We start from the raw sequence: 19,871 nt of genomic DNA on the forward strand, positions 1-19,871 counted from the left end.
CTGTTTCCTTTTTGCATCTACTTCTTTATCCTTCTTCAAACACATGAGATATCTGTTCAAAGAAAGAGAAAGAGAGGATATTGTGCTGTATTTCAACGCATGCGCATTAAAATTCTGTGTGCTGCAACAGCAGTTTTACTGTCAGTTACAACTTGGTTATGATTTGACGTATTGACGGCATGTCAAAATCGGCATGGATTCTTCTGTTGATTATTTTTCAGTTCTTTTATTTGATTGGAAATGTGGTTGGTTCAATAGGTGACAAATCGCAGATATACAAGCAATGTCTAGCATTGTGTCTCGCTAGGAATTGTAAAAATGGTAATTGATTTTTTTCTCATTGTTATTCTTCTAAATGTTATAATAATAATCAGATCTTGGTTCAAAGTATTTAATAATTTATCGAATGGAGAAAAAATTTTTATTCTATGTAAATATTACAAAATTTAGACTGAAGATATTAAATATGCAGAGTTTTACTATTTTTTAGCTACACATTTTTTTAGAACCTAATTAAAAATATTTTCTCCATTATTATTATAAAATATTATATTATATATAAAAGATTATATATATAATATATAATATATATATAATTATATATGGATGTATATAATAATATATATATAATATATATATAATATATATAATAATAATATATATATATATATATATATAAGATTATATATATAATATATTATATATAAAATATTATATTATATATAAAAGAAAATTTATAGAGATAATTATATTTGATAGTTTTTAATTATATGTACTTACATGTTGCGCAGAAACAACTTTTAAGGAACAACCTCCTTTATCATTGATTTTGTTACACTGGTCCTGTAAGGAAGATTGCAGTTATACTTGCACATGGAAGACTGTTGACTCCTTTGTATCTCATGGTTTAAAAATACCTCAGTTTCATGGAAAAGTAAGCAAATTGTAAAAATATAAAACTTTACATAATTTTCTAAGAATAGTACATTTAAATGCTATATAAAGAATTATAAAATATTATACAAAAAATGATATCAAATATTACTTAGCAAAATATTCATTATATATGATCAATTATTATATATATGAGAAAAGTTAATTCTATAATAAAGATTATATAATGTTAATGTTATATTAATTTTCACTCATACAATATTTTATTTATAAATAATTAGTATTGTATTAAATTTTATTCTTGTAATTAATAATCAGTTTATAAATAGAATGACAAGTTAGTCTCTATTTTCAGTGGCCATTTATTCGCTTATTTGGATGTCAGGAGCCTGCATCAGTTTTATTCTCTGTATTAAATTTTTATGCGCATTGGGTAATGCATAAAAAATTTAGAAGAAAAGTAAATCGAACCAACCCTATGTTCTATGTTTGGGAATATTTCAGCATTGTAAGAGTAACATTTTCAAGAGTATTCCACAAATAATAAAGCACTTCTTATATTTAGATTTTGTAATTACAATTAACAAAAACTTAGTTACACACATACCACACAATTAACATAATAATTAATATAATAAATAATAATTGAATATAAATTTAAAATTAATTCTATATTTTGAAGTTTTATGTACTTAGAAGGTAATACATTTTTGCAAAAAAATTATCCATTCTGATATTTATCAATTTCTGTAATTCTGATCATATTAATCGTATATATTATATTTAGCAATGAATATTCTTCCAATTTTAATCCTATTATAATTTTATTGCAGATATGTTTAAATGGATGGTTTTGGTCCACTATATTCCATTCACGAGATAGACCATTTACAGAAGCCATGGATTATTCTTGTGCATTCACTATGGTACTTACATTGTTATATTGCATGCTTTTAAGGTAATGTGCAATAGTTTCATCCTTCTTTTATACATAATATATTCTTCAAAAATATGGAACAGTTACCACTTTTGAATTAATTTTAAAATAGTATATATAGAATATATTTTCAGAGTATTTTAATCTATGATGTTAAATTTATGTGTTAATTATTTTTAGAATAACATACAAAAACAATAGAGCATTTGTTATAATAACTAGTGGATATCTAAGCATTTTATATATACATTTATCACACTTATGGTCAGGCAAAATTAATTACGGTTATAATATGATGCTTAACATAACATTAGGTAAATTTTACATTGCATATTACGTTATAAATTTTACAGTTAATATTATTATAGAAAAATAATTATACTATAAATATGAAATTTTTAGGTTTGACGACCTTTGCAATAACATTGTTATGGTGGTATTTTAATCGCAATAATTCTCATGTACATTTAATTGGTTGGTTCAATACATTAACTGTTTTTGTGACTCTGCTAGAACTGGCAGATTTTCCCCCTATCTTTTGGATATTCGATGCTCATTCCTTATGGCATGCCAGTACTGTTCCTTTAACGGTATTATTGTATAGGTAAGAAAGATGTTTATAACTTTAACTTATAAACGTATATAATAATTGTACATAAACATATATATGTACATACACGCACGCACGCACGTATGTATACGTATTATGTATTATGTATTATGTATGTATGTATGTATGTATTTAAAAAAATGTCAAGTGAATAGTATATAAAATTTGAATTTCTTAAAAATGATAAATTAATTAATAGAAGTAATAAATTAATTATTGTAATTAATTACATTTTAATTGAATCTTGAATCACATGAAAATGACATTAGATGATGGAGATAGGGAGTAGAGATCTTTAATATAGGAAAAAAAAAAAAAAAAAATATATATATATATATATATATATATATATATACATATATATATACATGAGTGTATACAGGGTGTCCGAGCGCAAAAATGTCCCGGCGCATGAGAAGAGCGGTAGACCGCTTTTTGCCTATTACTTAATTATTGCGAATTTTGCAAAATGGTAGAGGACTATTCTTCTTAATTTGACCCAATCTATCATCACTTTTCGTTTGGTCCCTCACGAATCGGACACCCTGTATATATATTGTCATTATCTATCATCCATTATACGTAAATATCCATAAATAATTATATTTTCGTTTGCAGGTTTATGATCTCAGATTGCTGTTATTTAAAAATATATTACAATAAATTACAGTCTAGATTTTAATTATTATATAAAAAATTATATTTTAAATATTAATTTTATTATTATATATGTGCAATAAATCTTTTTACAATATATATAATAGTAGATATACTCCCCAGGATGATTAATTGCGTCTAATGAGCGCAATTTTTTAAATCTGAAATCGTATCGATACTGTATTACTATGTAAAAAGCAACATAAGATGTGAGGTCCAAATAGCTCAGTGATAAGAGCCGTTGCCTGAAAGGCGAAGTATTTCGGATTCGAGTCCCGCTTCTGCCATTCGGACCTCATATATATTTCTATCTACAAAAATACCTGCGGATGCGCGCACCACGATGACATCTCCAGGATGGAGGCGAGAAAGAATCTCGGGTGTCAATCTGTAACACCGATAGAGTTTTCCCACCTCTTTCGGGGATGCTCTCCGCTCCTGCTGCTCCTCGGACTCGACGGTGTCTCGCTCCGACGCCGCCGGCTACGTGTACTCCCCGCCGATGACCCATCACCCCTGAGACACTCACCGGAACACTCGGATGGCCGACTCCTGGACCCCCAGGTCGTCCAGCACGCTCTCCCATGAAAAAACTTTTTCATTATTGAATATCAAAACAATATATACAATAATAACTCGTTATTAAATAATTATAACAATAAATTGCTTACTAATTAAAATAGTAAGATTATTAATATTACTAATTAATATTACGATTTAGTATTATATGTATTGTTAATCAATATATGAATAATGACAATAATAACTCGTAAAATTAATTACATATTATATAAGATTAATTACATAATCGAAGTTTTACTGTTATGCATCCAATCGAATTCACTATTACTTCGCGAATCCGGGAATTTATAATACATTTTACATTCATACATAATACATTCAGAATACATTTTACAAATCGAATAAGGCAACACGAGTCATTCGAGATATGCCTAAATAACATAATTAATTTTTTCTGATTAACTTTTCCTATATAAATAAACTAATTACTTTTTTCTAATTAATTTTTCCTAATATAAATAAACTAATTAATTTTTTTCTAAATAATGACAAATAATTCATACATGCCCGAAATATTCTGCTGCCTATGATACGCCCCAGAGAGTTGTATAATTTTTAGATAAACTAATTAATAATTAATAGTACATACATTAATACATATTTACAGTAATAAGAAAACGCTATAAGTCTTTACTTCATGTAATAAGTAAACGCTATAAGTCTTATTCGCTGTAATTGGACATCGTGAGTTTAGAGACGTTTATATATAAATTTCTTTAATAAATTTATTTTCTGGTTTTATATACATATATATGAACTTTATCTTTACAAGATATAATATTTAATATATTTAATTTTATATATAAAGAAACCTCAACACCTCACAATACCTCACCGCACCGCGGACAAGTGAAGACTTGTTACTTCCAGCGCTTATAGTAATACTTTAGTTTATTATTAATAAACTAATTAGTTAATTAATCATTATGCTTTAATTATATTATTGGGCCGTTCCTGGCGGCACTGCAATGCCAGGTCGACCCGCGGCAGAGTCGGAGCAAGCTCCGGTCACCCGCCCGGTCCCAAAAATCAGTTTAATATTCTGAATCCCCTATGGGGATTGTATCAGATATTAAGCTGATAAGAACAGATACTACACTTTGATCTTAGCTCAGAGAGCCGAGAAGCGATACCTTTAACCGTTTTTACGCCTTTTAAATAGCATTCTCAACGTTTTTTACTTATGGGTAACGCTTTGATGTATACGCCATGTAGCGGTGACGACCGAAACTTGCGTACGTCTACAGCCCGCCGAGCCATCCCTAACCTATCTACCTGTCATTTTTATAAATATTACAGTTGCAATTAATTAAAATTATTAATTAATACTAATTAATTATCACCACTAATTAACAATGATAATTAGTACCGCTAAAATCGATAATTAGTGTCGTTTATTACTAATCATTATCTACGATTGTGTGTGTATGTATACGTGTATATGTACGAATTTCTTTGATTATTTTTTCCTTGTAAAGAGTTGACAGGAGTATTTTCGAGTTACACTGCAAACAGGTCTGAAAAAGTGCAAGAAATACGTATACATTAATATAACGACATATGTAATTTCCACAATCAAAACTTAATGTACATAGATTATTTGCTTGATAAATTAAAATTAAATATGCATGATCTAAAGTTTCTACAGAAGAAGGAATAATATTTCATTCAACTTTATAACCTCGTATTTATAACCTCTGCAATATTGAGTAAATTATTGAATTGAAGTATTTTGATATTCCAGTTTTGGGGGAGAAAATTCCATAATTCGTTTTCATTATTGAGTTAAAAATGGATAAATTAAGAAGAGCCCTCAACGGCAATGAACGAAGTTGCGATGAAGAAAGTGGTATCATTTCTCAGGTAATCACGTTTCTTAAATCAATTAACAGTATTGATTACATTAATTATATTTGTCTCTATAAAAATTAAGTTTTATTCATAAACTTATCGAATTTATCATTTTAAATGCTTATGTTTGCGATCGACGATGGAAGGTTGATGCAGATTTTACGGTAAATTAATAAAACATTACAAGTATATGTGTTTCATATACTTGTAACATTTGCAGATATTACTGCAAGCATTATAATAAGTGTCTCCTTTATATGGAAATAATTATAACAGATTAATATTTTTTTCTATTTAACATAGGTCATGGATCAAACAACATTAAGTTGGTCTACCAGGATAAAAGGTTTTGCAATTTGTTTCATCGTAGGGATATTATGTTCATTTCTTGGATCCTTTGCTCTATTTTTGCAAAAAGGCCTCGCTGTATTTGCTGTTTTCTACACTCTAGGCAATATTATCTCTTTAGCAAGGTAAAATGTACACAAATAATAATATAGTATGCAAATAATGTGTCATGTCCATATTACAGGCATTATTTTATTTTATATTATTTAAATTACAATGTCAGTATGTTAATTTCTGTTATAGCACATGTTTCTTAATGGGACCATTCAATCAATTTAAAAAGATGTTTGCATCAACGAGATTGATTGCAACTATATTAGTAATTGTTTCTGTTACTTTGACATTAGTTGCAGCTTTATATGTAAGTACTTTCTATTTCCTATTCATTAGTATCCTGGAAATATTTACAATATATTTCTGATTTCAGTTGCACAATCCTGGTTTAGCTCTATTATTTATAATTATTCAGTCGCTAGCTATGACATGGTATTCTTTGTCATATATTCCATATGCTCGCGATGCCGTCAAAAAGACAGTGGAAGCCTGTATTACATGAGAAGAGCAATTGTTTTTTTTCTTCTGCATTTGTTATATGAATATTATTTAAATTTCATGGTGCCTTCTGACACTAACCGTATTGTAATATCTGATGTATAAATTATCCTCTACTCATTTTGTAAGAATTAGATATTAAGATATATATATATATATATATATATATATATATTTCATAATAATAATAATATAAATTCTTTGTAATATATACAACACAACACAATATGTATTATAAAACATCTTGTATACCACAAATGATATGCTTGATTCCATATGATACATTATATATATTATTATATATCTAATACATTATGCTACATGAATTGTTATGAACTGAATTAATCAGTATATAATGTAATATAAATATATTCTTATATATTTCTTAACATTTATTATTGTTAGAATTTAATACTACAAGATTTTTGGACTGTATGTACACACATTGTATTTTGATATTATTTAAAATGCATTGCATTTTAATAAAAGATTTAATTATTTAAGTGTATTTAATACATTTAAAGATTATATAAAATTTATTTTCTTAAGAAATAAATATTGAAATATAAAATCGAATTAATTAAAATTGGTTATTGAATATTTGTTATGTTCGTGTTACAATTTCTTTGGGATGATATAAGAGGTAGAAAGAGATAAAAGAAATGCTATGTCATTTATCTCTCAAATCATTTGGAACGTCACAGCTTCTTTCAGTTTCTATTGATTTTAATAGTTGATCATATTTTCGAGTTGAAAATTATTGAATATTTTTTAAAATTTTTATAGTATTAGAGTATAATTTTTATTTTAAAATGTTTTAAATCCTTAAAATTCTAACAAATATATTTAAATAAATATATATCAAATCAGATATTACTTCGCAATTTGAAATATAGTCGTTGGGAGATTGTCCACCAATCAAATCGCACGAATCAACATTGAATAACTGACGATTCTCATTGGGCAAAATTATAAACAACAATAGGTCTGTTCTTTATAGCTGAACTGGCTGCACTAGTTCAGAGGTTATCTCTTTCTTCCCAATGTAGAGTAAAAAGGATAATCTCTGAACTCGTGCAGCCTAGTGTAGCCAGTTCAACTATAAAGAACAGACCTATTATCTCATTTTTTTTATTTCTAGCAGTAGCAACAGGTCGTGCTTCCATCAGAAAGGACGAATGAAGAGGCATTGAAAGTTATGTGAATTTGCGATTTAATCGTACTTGGTTAGTTAGTCGAGAGTACATTTAATAAAATTACAATTTATCTCGACAATTTGTGTACAGGTAACATTTTAATTATGTTCAATTAAATTATATCTTTTTTCGTTACATATATCCATATCAAAGATATTCATTTGCGTATAACCGTTACGAGAAAGATAAATTTGAAAACGACGATGATCAGCAATTATTATACATAAGTATTCTAATGTGTATAATGTCGTTTTTAAATTATCTACAAATGGAAATTCGTAAAAATCCTGATTATATTATATATATATATATATATATATATATATATATATATATATATAGTATATAATTTATTATAAACTATCAGGTTCATTTAACTTATTTCATTTTTAACATATGTTATTATTATCCTTCTAATTTAATTTTTTTATTTGTATTGTATAAACAGTGGAGTCAACCAACTATAAATTCAAAATAAATTGAAATATACTCAACCAATTTATTATACAGTGACAAAACAATGCTTTCTCAGGAAAAAACTAGCCATGGGCGCATGGCAAATTTTAAATTTAACAATAGACTTGAAGTGAGTATTAATAAAATTATTCTTTAATTTATGTACTTTAAATAAAGGGTTTGAAACAATATTATACCATAGTGCTATTTTTATTTAATGAAAAATTTGATAATGTTATAGTCTTGCATTTTTGTTTTCATTTTCCATATATATCTCTTTTAACTATTTGATTTAACACATTTCATATTTAAAATATTTAATACGTTTAATATATCTTTTAGGAAGCCCGAAGAAGGAGAAATGCATTATCAGTGGAGTTACGTAAAGCCAAAAAAGATGATCAATTATTAAAAAGACGCAATCTTGACACTGAACAAGATTTGTTAACTTTATGGAACAAAATAGGCGAGGCTGTTTCGCCTATTCCTTTACTTTCTATAGAAGAAATTGTAGATGGTATAAACTCACCAGATGAAATAACACAGTTAGCAGCAACACAGACTTGTAGAAAGTTATTAAGTCGAGAAAAAGATCCTCCTATTAACGATATAATACAGGGTGGCATAGTGCCACGTTGCATTGAACTCTTAGATTGCGATCATAAGTAAGTATATATACACAAATGACATTTGTATATTTATATAAATAATTTACTTATTTTTGTCTAGTATTCGCTTGCAGTTTGAAGCGGCATGGGTATTAACTAATATAGCTTCGGGTACATCCGAACAAACACAAAATGTTATAAAGCATGGAGCTGTGCCAAAGTTGGTGAAATTACTCAAGTCTGTGTCGCCTTATGTTAAAGAACAAGCAGTATGGGCTTTGGGAAATATAGCTGGAGATGGACCACATGCGCGCGACTTTATTCTTAGACATGATGCTTTAGCTCTTCTACTTGATTTAATTAAACCTGATATTTCTGTATGTATAACATAATTTGACACATAACATTATCAAAGTCAATTTTTTTTATTTTTTTTATTTTTGTTAAATCTCGTTCTCTTTCTCTAAAATTGTTATTCTAATGTTACGTGTTTCGTGTTTTATTGGTTTTCTCAGTTTAATATAGTCTATTGATAAATATTAATAGAGAATAATGCAAAAAGAAAATTTAATTCAGAAAAAATACTAGAGCTAACAGAATATTGTTTTCTTCTATTAATATTATATATTTTTTTTTATTTTTATAAAATTACATTTATATTCTATTATATTATTAACTAAACAGTATATTTGAATATGCCAATATTTCCAGGTAACATTTCTGCGTAACATTGTTTGGACTTTATCTAATTTATGTCGAAATAAAAATCCACCTCCACCCTTTGAATTGATTAAACCTGCTCTTCCAGTATTTAATCGTCTACTTAGCAATACAGATACAGATGTACTTGGTAAGACATTTGCATATTTTATTGATTGCATCATATTTTATTATTAATCAATCCTGTATCTGAATAAAATATTTATGTTGCTATTTGTAATGTTTAGCCGATACTTGCTGGGCACTCTCTTACCTTACCGATGGATCCAATGACAAAATACAAGCGGTATTAGAAACTGGTATTATACCTAAACTCGTTGACTTGTTGAAGTCAAAGGAAGGAACCGTTCTTACTCCGGCGTTGCGTGCAGTTGGAAATATAGTGACAGGTGATGACATTCAAACGGATGCTGTAATTTCCGCGGGAGGATTATTACATCTTGGTGCATTGTTGCGACATCATCGTCCTAATATTGTGAAAGAAGCTGCTTGGGCGATCAGTAATATTACAGCTGGTAACACAGAACAGATTCAACAAGTAATAAGTGCTGGTTTGATACCATCACTGATAAATGTTCTTCATTTTGTAAGTATGTTTATCCATATATGGAAAATAATTAATCAAAAGCTCTTAAAAAATATTTTGAAAAAATTCCATTAGTAAATGTATTTACAATATATTTTTTTAGGGAGATTATAAGGCACAAAAGGAAGCTGCATGGGCTATAACTAATTTAACATCGGGGGGGACAGTCCAAAATTTGGCAGAATTAATACAAGCAGGTGTATTACTACCTTTCTGTAATTTGTTGGAAACAAAAGATTGGAACATTATTATTGTCGTCTTAGATGGCTTAACTAATATCTTGCACACTGCACAAAAAATGGGAGAAATAGATAGACTTGCTATTATGATTGAAGAAGTTGGAGGATTAGATAAAATAGAAGCTCTTCAACATCATCAAAACGAGCAAGTTTATCAAAAATCTATGGCTATAATCGATACATTTTTTTCTGAAAAGGTTTGTCCATATATGCATATGCACATACATGTATGTATGTATATATATATATATATATATATATATATATATATATATATATATTTTTTTTTTTCTTTTTTTTTTTAAATATACATTTTATTTAAAAACCAAAAATAATATAATCTATAAAAAACAACCAATGACAACTTGTCCTATTTTTTTAGAGTTTAAATAGTTTTGTTTTGACTCTGTTATTATTCTAATATTTCATATAATAATTTTATATATTAAAATTTTGAGATTTTTTGTGTTTTATGTATTCATAGTTTATATTTATAAATTCCATAAAAATTTTTTTCCGATCTCTTCTAACAAAACAAAAACAAAACAATTTTCTTTTTTTTTTCAGGATATTGAAGAAGTGATACTTACTTCTAAAGAAAATGTTGAAGGACATCTTGAATTTAATGTAACGGAAAATGCATCAATAGATGAATTCAAATTTTGAACATGCTTTGGATCTGGAATATAAATAAAATATTGTAAGTCGAAAAATTTTGTAAATACATACGAGACTTGATTATCGATTTATTGTAATTGTCTATAATAGCGATAATAATCTATAACACAAATTATAAGATTGACAGAATGTTTAATTATTCAATCAAGTTTTAGCGATTCACGCAAAAAGCGGAAGAAAAAGAATATACATTTTAAGCAGATAAATCGATCATTTAATGAATTGAAAATAAAAAAATAAGCTTGTTTTTTTTATACATTATTATAAAGAAAGGATTCTATTAATATATGTATGTAATTATAGTGAAGCTTTATTGAGATAATTAAGTATCGTATGTTTTTTTCTAGTTATTAAGTATAAATGAAATCATTGTGTGTTATATTAATTTTGTAAATCAAAAATATTGATATAATTTCTGAAGCAAAAGTGTTATAAAGATAAAAAAGTTAAATTTAGTTTTTTTTATATTAACTACAAAAACTAATGAAAAACATTATGTAGCTTCATGTTTTTAATTCTTCCTTTTTTACATATAGAAAATGATCATTGATTATATAAAATCTCAAATTTTCTACAAATTCAGATTATTATTATTGCATTATTTCTTCACAAATCATTTTATGAACAAGTATTAATGAAAAAACAAATTTTGATAATTTGCAAGAAAAAATTCATAATTAAGATTAATGATGTAATGATTCATTATTATTCACTACAATTTTTTTTATACAAAAAGGAAAGTCTTACACCTTTTCTGTATGAAAAGAAAGAAATGCTCAGTATTATTTATTACATTTTACTTTGTACTTTTCTAATAAAACGTTGATAAATATTCATAAATGAATTATTTTATCCCATTATTGTAATTTTTTACAAAAAATCCTTATTGAAGAGATTGATAAGAACGATGTTAAATGTCTAATATTTAATTATTTTTATATATTTATTTTCATTTGCTATATACTATATCTTATTGCATGTTGAATAAATTAATATGGAAATTGGTCTTATCAATTAATAAATATGATTTCAAATATAATGATGCGTATGTAATAAATAATTTATTTTCAAGAATTAATACATATTTTTTGTTATCTATGACACCTACCAAATTATTTAGCTTGAAGAGTAGTACTTCTGTAGCAAATAATAGAAGTACATGTTTAATTTTTGATACTGTTACAAAAAGCGTTAAAAAAATCATTGCCAATTAGACATCTTTCTTCAGCTCTTCTCTAATAATGAAGAAACTTGTAAGTGATGTTATTAATATGTACTTCATTAATGTATATCTTCACATTATCGACCTAATATGAAGTCGCTTTGATCATTAACTAAGAAATGATAAACAAAAGCAGCTTTCTTTTTATCGAATGTAATCTGAGTCGCACGACTTCTTTGATGACGATCATCTCTGCTTCTCGGTGGATCTCTCAAAAATATTGATCCAAATAATGTGGCTAAAAATATTACAATAATGCATCAAATACCATTATGAATATGTGAAAGCATGAATAATAAAATAAAATGAAAATTAAAGATAAGATATATAAATGTAAAAATACATACCGAGTGTCTTAGCATCAAGTTCGTTATCTTGCATATGATTTAATAACTCTTGCAAAAATGAACTGATGTAAAGAAAAACTGTTCTTCTAGTTTCTGGTAACTGCATGACAATCTGTGAATGGATAAAACAATATGAAAATTTGAGTTTGATAGTCCCCCTTTTTCTTTTATATGATACAAAAAAATTAAAGTTTGATTTACTTGTTTGCATTGAAAATAATTAGTTGCTGCAGATAGGCAAACATTATGTAGATTGTATGGTATTAAGGGTTCAGCTGTAGATTCTAAAAGCAATAATAATGCTTCTGCTACTGAATGTATGCTACCAGCTATATAGAGTGAAAAAATTAATATATTAACATTAAGGAATAATAGCATGGAATATAATTATAGTATTTTAAGATATGAAAAGGATACGCATTGGATCTTGACTTGATTCATCTAACCAATCTCGAATAGCTATTATTTCACTATGAAGGCCTGGTGTTTCAAAAAGTCCTGGAGTTTTAATGCCATGTCGATATAGCCTGTCCACTAAGTGCCATACTTCTTTCGGTACTGGATATGGTTCTTGTGATGGATTTTTATTGTTTTCCTAAAGTCAAATTGAATAAAGATAGAAATAAAGTTAGAGTAATTAATATTCAGAATAATGGAAATCCATTGTAACAATTTTTAAATACTCACCAATTCTATTAGTCTTCCAACAGGAATTTCTCTAATAGGAAGTGAAATATGAACCAATGCTTCCATAGAGGAGCCAAAACAGCTTCTCTCATAAGTACCTGGAAAATACCATTTGGTTCACATAACATTATTGTTGGATAATTAGAGCTTTATCAAATATGGAAATAATAATAGTTTTTCACTATATTTTACATGCAACATACCTGTTACAGTAATGAAAATGTCTTTACCCCCCTCGAGATGTAATACTAGAATATCATATAATTTATCCTCACCAGAATTCAGTTTACATGCAGTTTTCTTGTCTACATATACTTCCAATTTAATGTCGCATTTTTCGCCTATATGTGACCAAAAAAGAAAAAAAGAAATATATAATTGAAAATAAAATGAGAAATATCCTACAAAGATATGAGAAAAAGCATAAATATTATAAATATATACCTGGTTTTATGAAACCTGTATAAGGTTCTATATGTAACCAATCTTTGCAATAATTTGTATCATCCAATTTTTTTATGAATTCAAATTGTACTGGTACCTAATTTGCAGAAGATAAAAAATAAAGATTAAGTGTACATGCATGTGTTTGTATATATGTAGTATAACAAATTGTTTCACTTATATTCTACCTGGCCTGTATTAGCGATAATGAGTTCTTTACTACTAGGTTCGAGAAATTTTAAAACATCAAAAATAATATCCGTAGTATCGACCATTACTTGAGGCAAGAATTCATTTTCCAATTTATCAAGTTTTTTCATAACTTCCTCATGAATTTTACGATACTTAGCCATGTCTATAATTCGTATCTGTTTTAAAAGATTATATAATATACATTATTTTTTTAAATAACTATAATAATAAAGAAAAAAAAACTATTCATAGACTTATGCATTTTTACCTGAGACTCAAAATTTGCACTAACTGGTTTATGATCGGATATCTTAAGTTCTGAATAACTTTTGTAACTAATTGATTTAATCATATCTCCTTTCCATAACACTCGATCACACCAAGCTGGAGCTCTGCATTTTTCACTGCATATCATCAAATGCAGATATAAAAAGAAATCATGTTTAATTGAATTTTACTTTTAATGAATATATCATATGCATTTCGGTAATTATAATTTAATAAAATTTTGAAAATACCTCGAGTCCCAGTTGTCAGTACCTGGATCATATTTATATGTAGGTTTAAAATTAATTTCGGCTTCCTGAAATCCTTGAAATACACGTCCTGCTTTGCGCTGTTGTCCAAGCTGATCTAGTGCTAAGACAGAGTTATAATTGCCTTCTGAAATGTACTGCTTAGCAACTGCAGCATCCATATCTGTTATTCGATAATTTAAATCCCCCAACCAATAAATCTGACTGTAATATCAATTTGAATTAATATATCACGAAATATAAATTGTAATAAATTTGAAATAATAAATTAAGCTAGGAATACAAGTACAATAACATATATAGAATAAAATTTAATACAATTTGTATATATATAATTTATGAGTATGCATGTAATAATTAATGTAGGATATATATAAAAAGCTTACTCGTGATCTTTAAAGTTTTTGGGTGGAACATATTTTGTGAAGGATAATCTTGCACAAATATCAGCATAATCCTGGTTACGTCGTTCAAATTCTTCACAATGCGCCGCTAAATGAGCATTAACAAAACAAACGGACGTATTATGAATACAACAGCTTACTGCTACACCGCCTTTATTGCCCTATAAAGCAATCAGCTATTAAAACATGAGAATCATAATTGATTATTTATTGAAATTAAGAATTTAATATTTCATTATTGTTACATGTCTTGATATTATAGCGAAGAAAAAAGTATTGTAATTTATATATAAGTATTATTAGATATTAAATTTCTCTTACCAATTTTCCCATAATGCCTGTTCCTACTGTATCAGTAGATACATTTTCAATGTATGGCATATGAGTTTCGAGTGCATATACTAGCAACATTATTCCTACTAATCTGACAAGAGCAACCTGAGTATATACACCGCCGGGATGAAGCGAATCAACTATGACTTGCCTACAAGATAGAATTTTCTTTTATTTTTATGTTACATAATTCTTTCTATATGCTATCTATGTTATAATATTATATGTGTATATGTGTGTTAACATACTACTTTCATTTTTTATTATAAATGACATACCTCCACTCCTCTTCTCTAGGAGTTTCGTGAAATAGGAATGCTTCTTTACTTAAATCTAATTCTTGAAATCCAATAGCATATATATCTGGTGGCAATTCGTCCGTACTCAACCATTGATCTAATTTAATGCCATTTGGGGGCTGTCCATTGACATTCCATGTACAAGTCAGTATACTATAATTATTAACAGTAATCTTATACAAGACACTAAAGCTTATTCTACAGTTGGATAAAAGAAAATGAGAGGCAAAATTTTGTAACTATGCAATGTAACAAACCGAAATGTTTTGCTATATGTGTAGTCATCTTCCTTACAGGCCATTTGATATCGTACCACCGACTCTCGTGCAGCTACCGGCGATTTACCTGAGGCAATGCATTGTCTTCGTACTACTACATCATGGCTTTCGAGATTGAGCAACTATAAAAATAATAAATTAAAATAAAATTTTTATTCAGATAAAATTCTATAAGTCAATTTATGTATTTGTGTAACATGAATTCTTATTTTTATATATATTATTATTGTATATTCTTATTAATTCTTATTGTATATTATTATTAACTTACAGAATCAACAGTATCCTGTGCATCTTTACCGGCAGAAGCTAAACTTCTTGTACTTTTTGTTAGTTTTTCAATCCATGAAAATTCTGCTGCTGGACTTTTACCTGTTTGATATACTAAAATCATAATTATTTTGCACATAAATGACCTCTGTGCATAAGAATTATCTGTTGGATATATGTGCATACATACCTTCTATCGCACGAAATATTTCTGACACTAATGAGCTGGTTGCTTCTCCAAGCTTCATTTCAAATATCAAGCGAAGTTTTCTGGACGTAACATTCATGTATATGTCACCATCTTGTACTTTTTCATTGGTATCTTAATAATTAAAAAGAAAAATTTAATTGAGATTCAAGTAAAACAGTTAAAGGTATTTTTTATTTAAATGATAGTAAACAGAGAATTCAAATATAATTAATGATATTGAATATAAAAAAATTTCAATACCTATATCACATTTAAAATCTTGATCAATAGGCAATACTCCTTCCAAAGTAAGATCACTATACACTTGTGGAGGTATTCTTGAAGCAAGGAAGATTGCTAAAGCATGAGTCATACCTTTGTAAATGAGAACAATATATCTTGAAGATTTTATCCATCCTTGTATTAAGAACGCTTCTGTAGCCTACAATTACATGATTAAAGCGTTGTAATATTACCGATAATAATATCAAATTATTGATGACAACTGATATTTATAACTGAATGCAACTTCTAAGAGCCTTAGGTTAATAATAAATTATCACATTAATCATTGATGATAGATATATCCATTATTAATTAATATATATTCATTATTCATTAAATTCAGGAAAAAATACCGTTACAACAATCTCTCCTGAAACAAATTTCGATTGCACGATTGCTAATGATTCTGACGCCGACATCGTTCTTGCCACAGTATACGCAGAAGTAATTAGATCTTAGTAATTGTCACCAATATTGTAGGATTTATATAGGTTTATTATACTATATTATAGGTCATAATATATAGTATAATAGAAAAAAATAAAGTATTAATAAAAATTTGTTGCTTCTAATTCACTCTTGAAACTTTGACAAGTCAACAAAGACTACATGTATGTATGTACACACACCCATGTACATACATATTATAGTTGGTCACCATTGACTGTGTTTCTGGATCCGAGAGTTTAGGGCGTATTCACATTTTGACAGAAAAGCAGAAGCCAATCAGAATTTGCGCTGGTAATCACAATTTTCTACTTTTTTCCTTTCTAATGTACTGCTTACACACTGTTTATTACCAGTGCGAGTTCTGATTGGCCGCATTCAGCGGACTCAACCGCTAAGTAACAATCGAATATGATTTTCTACTTTTAGGTCCGTTCAATCAGCATCGAATTACATCGGAAAATCTAGTAATGTTACCCAACTGTTGAGTCCGCTGAATGCGGCCATTGGCTTTCTGCTTTTTGATTTTTGCTTTTCTGTCAAGGTGTGAATGCGCCCTTATCTTGTCCACGCAGTAAGAAGTAGTTTCCAAAAAAGATTTTAATTTAATTTATTAATTTAAATAATGAAATTCGAAATTATTGTAAATTATTATATTTATCTATATTTATCTATTTTTAAATTATCTGTTTTTCTTTCTACGTGACATTGTGTGTAATTTATCCCCTAATGAAATAGTGAAAATAAAAAATTTCATTTATAATTTCAACAACCTAAATGCATCTATTTTATATATGTATTTTATGTGTGTGTCTATGCTACATCAGTATAATTATATATATAAGATCCTTTCTACATCTATCTTTTTCTTTCTCTCTTTACTTCTCTCTAACACTCAATTACTTTGACTATATAGTCAAAGCTCAAATATATATTTATCTTGTTTTAAATGCAAAAATTTTTAGAAAGTGCAAGGAGCACGAGAATAGACCTACATATTATATTTTTCTATGACGTTGTTTTATAATTGTTTTATAAAAAAAAATATCTAAATAAAAAATGGTAAGGACTTGTTGTGTGGAAAGATGTAAAAGAACATCGCGTCCAGGTGATAATGTATCATTTTTCAGGTAATTTATAATTAGATAAATATGTAATATATATATATATATATATATATATATATATATATATATATTCAGATAATTTTTTATATTATTATATTTTTTTCTTCAGAATATACTCAAATTTGCAGTACTCATTTTGAAGAATCACAATACAGATGTATGAATGGTAGACGATACTTAAAGAAAGATGCAATTCCTTCTATATTTCCATTTGATTTAAAAATTGTAAGTGATTTTAAAAATAACAATATTGTACTTTAAATAAAAATATAGTAAGCATATTTTTGTTATTATGTTACAGCACAAAACAAGCAAAGAGGAAGATCAAATTCTTAGATGCCAACAAAATACATCAAAACATATGAGTAATAATATTCGTAATCACTATGAGTCTCATTGTAATATACAGAAGCAAGAAATAACAAATACATCATTGTCATCAACATTAAATACAGTAGATAAAGCAATACAAAGTACTCCTCGAACTCAGGTTTGAAAGAATTTCTATAACAAATTTTTTAATTATTCAAGATTATCCTTTACTTTTTATATTTTTTATGTATTAATAGAGTATAGCTATACAAGTACCATCAAAGCACTTAGCACAGTCCGAAAATGAAAAAAACTTACGCCAACAAATTAAAATTCTTCAAAATAAATTACGCTATAGAGAATTAAGAATGTCAAATGTTTGTCAATTAATAAAACAATTAAAAAGAAAAGGTAAATGCTCAGATCAACTTGAAAAAGTTTTATTAAGAAGACTTTCTGTATTTAACTCAAAACTTTCTCAAAAAGAAACTGAAGAGAATATTATTAACACTAAAGAACATTCTAACACGAAACTGGATCAGTAAATTTTCAAATGTTTATTTTTAAATGTTTATTTCAAATGTTGAATTTTGTAAAGTATATTCCAAATTTATATGATGATTGATTTTTATTTTTTTAGCATAATGTATATAACTTAATATAGAATCTAATTTGTACATGATTAGTAGTTCAAATTAATAGTTTGTATTATTTTAGAACTCTAATCATTCTATTTTATAATTTCTTATTTATTAATTTTTTATAAAGACTTGATGTATATTATTAAAATAAGATTCATCATACAGATACATCTGTACACAATTTTACATTATATTAATAAATTCGTAAGTAACAAAAATGTTGATTTATTCCGGGAAAATAATTTTGTATATAGTATGTATGTATATGCGCCCATATGTATGTAACTATGTATGCGTGTGTGTGGTGTGTGTGTGGTGTGTGTGTGTGTGTGTGTGTGGTGTGTGTGTGTGTGTGTGTGTGTGTGTGTGTGTGTGTGTGTGTGTGTGTGTGTGTGTGTGTGTGTGCGTGTGCGCGCGTGCGCGCGCGCGGATATATAACATTTTTTATTTATTCAATTTTATTTTTATTTTAATTCATGACGTTCGCTTTTGTTTTATATTTTGTTTCTTATTTTTATTATCTCATTATTTATTTTCTTTTTTTAATTATTTATTTTTAGTTTTCTCTACATATTTATTTGTATGTTTAGTATTCCGATAAGTAAATGCTACATATATATAATCCTATATTTTTAATTTTAATTGAGTGTGAGTTGCGAAAATTTTATATATCATAAGCAGCCGAACTTTTTTATCAATTAATTTATAATATATTCAATTGTTGATATAGAACTGTTTCTTTGGTGATTAATTTAGATGTGCATTGATTTTGCAATTAATTAAGGCAGTTTTATATAATTTTTTTATGCCAGAAGAGAGATTACTATTTTTTTTATTGAGAAGACTTAATTTTCTCAATTCTATCTATCTAGATAGGAGAGGAAATGTTTCTACACTATATACTTGTCCATATTTTAAGTTCTGCACGTTCTCGAACTATATA

At 27.2% G+C, this 19,871-nt stretch overlaps 5 protein-coding genes and 1 non-coding gene across 12 annotated transcripts; 4 read left to right on the forward strand and 2 right to left on the reverse strand.

The window, feature by feature from the left end:
• Positions 1 to 90: 90 nt before the first annotated feature.
• Positions 91 to 3,226, forward strand: LOC105258601 (post-GPI attachment to proteins factor 3). The gene is made up of 7 exons (XM_025406621.1): positions 91 to 321; positions 792 to 934; positions 1,250 to 1,402; positions 1,728 to 1,852; positions 2,012 to 2,145; positions 2,234 to 2,435; positions 3,060 to 3,226. Exons 1-7 carry the CDS (start codon positions 180 to 182, stop codon positions 3,121 to 3,123), a joined length of 963 nt encoding a protein of 320 aa, XP_025262406.1. The 5' UTR covers positions 91 to 179; the 3' UTR covers positions 3,124 to 3,226.
• A 1,392-nt stretch (positions 3,227 to 4,618) lies between these two features.
• On the reverse strand, positions 4,619 to 4,811 carry LOC112637281. The gene has a single exon (XR_003122491.1). It is a non-coding gene; the product is annotated as a U2 spliceosomal RNA (small nuclear RNA).
• Positions 4,812 to 4,988: 177 nt separating this feature from the next.
• On the forward strand, positions 4,989 to 6,570 carry LOC105258606 (vesicle transport protein SFT2B). Of its 7 annotated transcripts, none has more exons than XM_011269956.3 (6): positions 4,989 to 5,195; positions 5,425 to 5,543; positions 5,678 to 5,695; positions 5,835 to 6,004; positions 6,123 to 6,240; positions 6,307 to 6,570. In XM_011269956.3, exons 2-6 carry the CDS (start codon positions 5,472 to 5,474, stop codon positions 6,433 to 6,435), a joined length of 507 nt encoding a protein of 168 aa, XP_011268258.1. In that variant the 5' UTR covers positions 4,989 to 5,195; positions 5,425 to 5,471; the 3' UTR covers positions 6,436 to 6,570. The 7 variants fall into 7 exon arrangements, with proteins under 7 accessions (XP_011268258.1, XP_011268263.1, XP_025262360.1 ...); XM_025406575.1 differs by having other exon boundaries at positions 5,006 to 5,267; XM_025406576.1 differs by having other exon boundaries at positions 5,006 to 5,242.
• Positions 6,571 to 7,553: 983 nt separating this feature from the next.
• On the forward strand, positions 7,554 to 10,987 carry LOC105258605 (importin subunit alpha-1). Its single transcript, XM_011269955.3, has 8 exons — positions 7,554 to 7,717; positions 8,076 to 8,213; positions 8,426 to 8,748; positions 8,813 to 9,068; positions 9,403 to 9,541; positions 9,639 to 9,997; positions 10,101 to 10,433; positions 10,804 to 10,987. Exons 2-8 carry the CDS (start codon positions 8,148 to 8,150, stop codon positions 10,900 to 10,902), a joined length of 1,575 nt encoding a protein of 524 aa, XP_011268257.1. The 5' UTR covers positions 7,554 to 7,717; positions 8,076 to 8,147; the 3' UTR covers positions 10,903 to 10,987.
• LOC105258604 (inositol polyphosphate 5-phosphatase OCRL-1) lies at positions 10,891 to 17,015 on the reverse strand. Its single transcript, XM_011269954.3, has 19 exons — positions 16,755 to 17,015; positions 16,378 to 16,558; positions 16,117 to 16,248; positions 15,928 to 16,040; positions 15,636 to 15,778; positions 15,358 to 15,531; positions 15,068 to 15,230; positions 14,729 to 14,907; positions 14,325 to 14,546; positions 14,075 to 14,210; positions 13,803 to 13,982; positions 13,615 to 13,711; positions 13,374 to 13,511; positions 13,171 to 13,268; positions 12,901 to 13,078; positions 12,685 to 12,812; positions 12,484 to 12,595; positions 12,023 to 12,374; positions 10,891 to 10,915 (listed from the first exon to the last, which is right to left on the reverse strand). The coding sequence occupies exons 1-18, from the start codon at positions 16,818 to 16,820 to the stop codon at positions 12,214 to 12,216; spliced, it is 2,601 nt and encodes an 866-aa protein (XP_011268256.1). The 5' UTR covers positions 16,821 to 17,015; the 3' UTR covers positions 10,891 to 10,915; positions 12,023 to 12,213.
• A 381-nt stretch (positions 17,016 to 17,396) lies between these two features.
• On the forward strand, positions 17,397 to 18,833 carry LOC105258624. Its single transcript, XM_025406574.1, has 5 exons — positions 17,397 to 17,422; positions 17,814 to 17,978; positions 18,104 to 18,200; positions 18,277 to 18,465; positions 18,545 to 18,833. The coding sequence occupies exons 2-5, from the start codon at positions 17,908 to 17,910 to the stop codon at positions 18,830 to 18,832; spliced, it is 645 nt and encodes a 214-aa protein (XP_025262359.1). The 5' UTR covers positions 17,397 to 17,422; positions 17,814 to 17,907; the 3' UTR covers position 18,833.
• Positions 18,834 to 19,871: the final 1,038 nt, after the last annotated feature.

Source organism: Camponotus floridanus, unplaced genomic scaffold (assembly GCF_003227725.1).
Source record: "Camponotus floridanus strain SB8 unplaced genomic scaffold, Cflo_v7.5 scaffold15, whole genome shotgun sequence".
Classification (NCBI taxonomy): Eukaryota; Metazoa; Arthropoda; class Insecta; order Hymenoptera; family Formicidae; genus Camponotus; species Camponotus floridanus.

Bases quoted from the DNA above. Each gene is read 5' to 3' on its own strand.
- LOC105258624 (XM_025406574.1), top strand. From the start codon at position 17,908: ATGGTAAGGACTTGTTGTGTGGAAAGATGTAAAAGAACATCGCGTCCA. The intron at 17,979-18,103 runs GTAATTTATAAT...TCAAATTTGCAG, and splicing joins GATAATGTATCATTTTTCAG to TACTCATTTTGAAGAATCAC. The intron at 18,201-18,276 runs GTAAGTGATTTT...ATTATGTTACAG, and splicing joins TTCCATTTGATTTAAAAATT to CACAAAACAAGCAAAGAGGA.
- LOC105258601 (XM_025406621.1), top strand. From the start codon at position 180: ATGTCAAAATCGGCATGGATTCTTCTGTTGATTATTTTTCAGTTCTTT. The intron at 935-1,249 runs GTAAGCAAATTG...CTCTATTTTCAG, and splicing joins TACCTCAGTTTCATGGAAAA to TGGCCATTTATTCGCTTATT. The intron at 1,403-1,727 runs GTAAGAGTAACA...ATTTTATTGCAG, and splicing joins TTTGGGAATATTTCAGCATT to ATATGTTTAAATGGATGGTT.
- LOC105258604 (XM_011269954.3), bottom strand. From the start codon at position 16,820: ATGTCGGCGTCAGAATCATTAGCAATCGTGCAATCGAAATTTGTTTCA. The intron at 13,983-14,074 runs GTAAAAATGCAT...CTTTTAAAACAG, and splicing joins GTGCAAATTTTGAGTCTCAG to ATACGAATTATAGACATGGC. The intron at 12,375-12,483 runs GTATGTATTTTT...TAATATTTTTAG, and splicing joins ACTTGATGCTAAGACACTCG to CCACATTATTTGGATCAATA.
- LOC105258606 (XM_011269956.3), top strand. From the start codon at position 5,472: ATGGATAAATTAAGAAGAGCCCTCAACGGCAATGAACGAAGTTGCGAT. The intron at 6,005-6,122 runs GTAAAATGTACA...TTTCTGTTATAG, and splicing joins AATATTATCTCTTTAGCAAG to CACATGTTTCTTAATGGGAC. The intron at 6,241-6,306 runs GTAAGTACTTTC...TTCTGATTTCAG, and splicing joins CATTAGTTGCAGCTTTATAT to TTGCACAATCCTGGTTTAGC.
- LOC105258605 (XM_011269955.3), top strand. From the start codon at position 8,148: ATGCTTTCTCAGGAAAAAACTAGCCATGGGCGCATGGCAAATTTTAAA. The intron at 8,749-8,812 runs GTAAGTATATAT...ATTTTTGTCTAG, and splicing joins CTCTTAGATTGCGATCATAA to TATTCGCTTGCAGTTTGAAG. The intron at 9,069-9,402 runs GTATGTATAACA...CAATATTTCCAG, and splicing joins TAATTAAACCTGATATTTCT to GTAACATTTCTGCGTAACAT.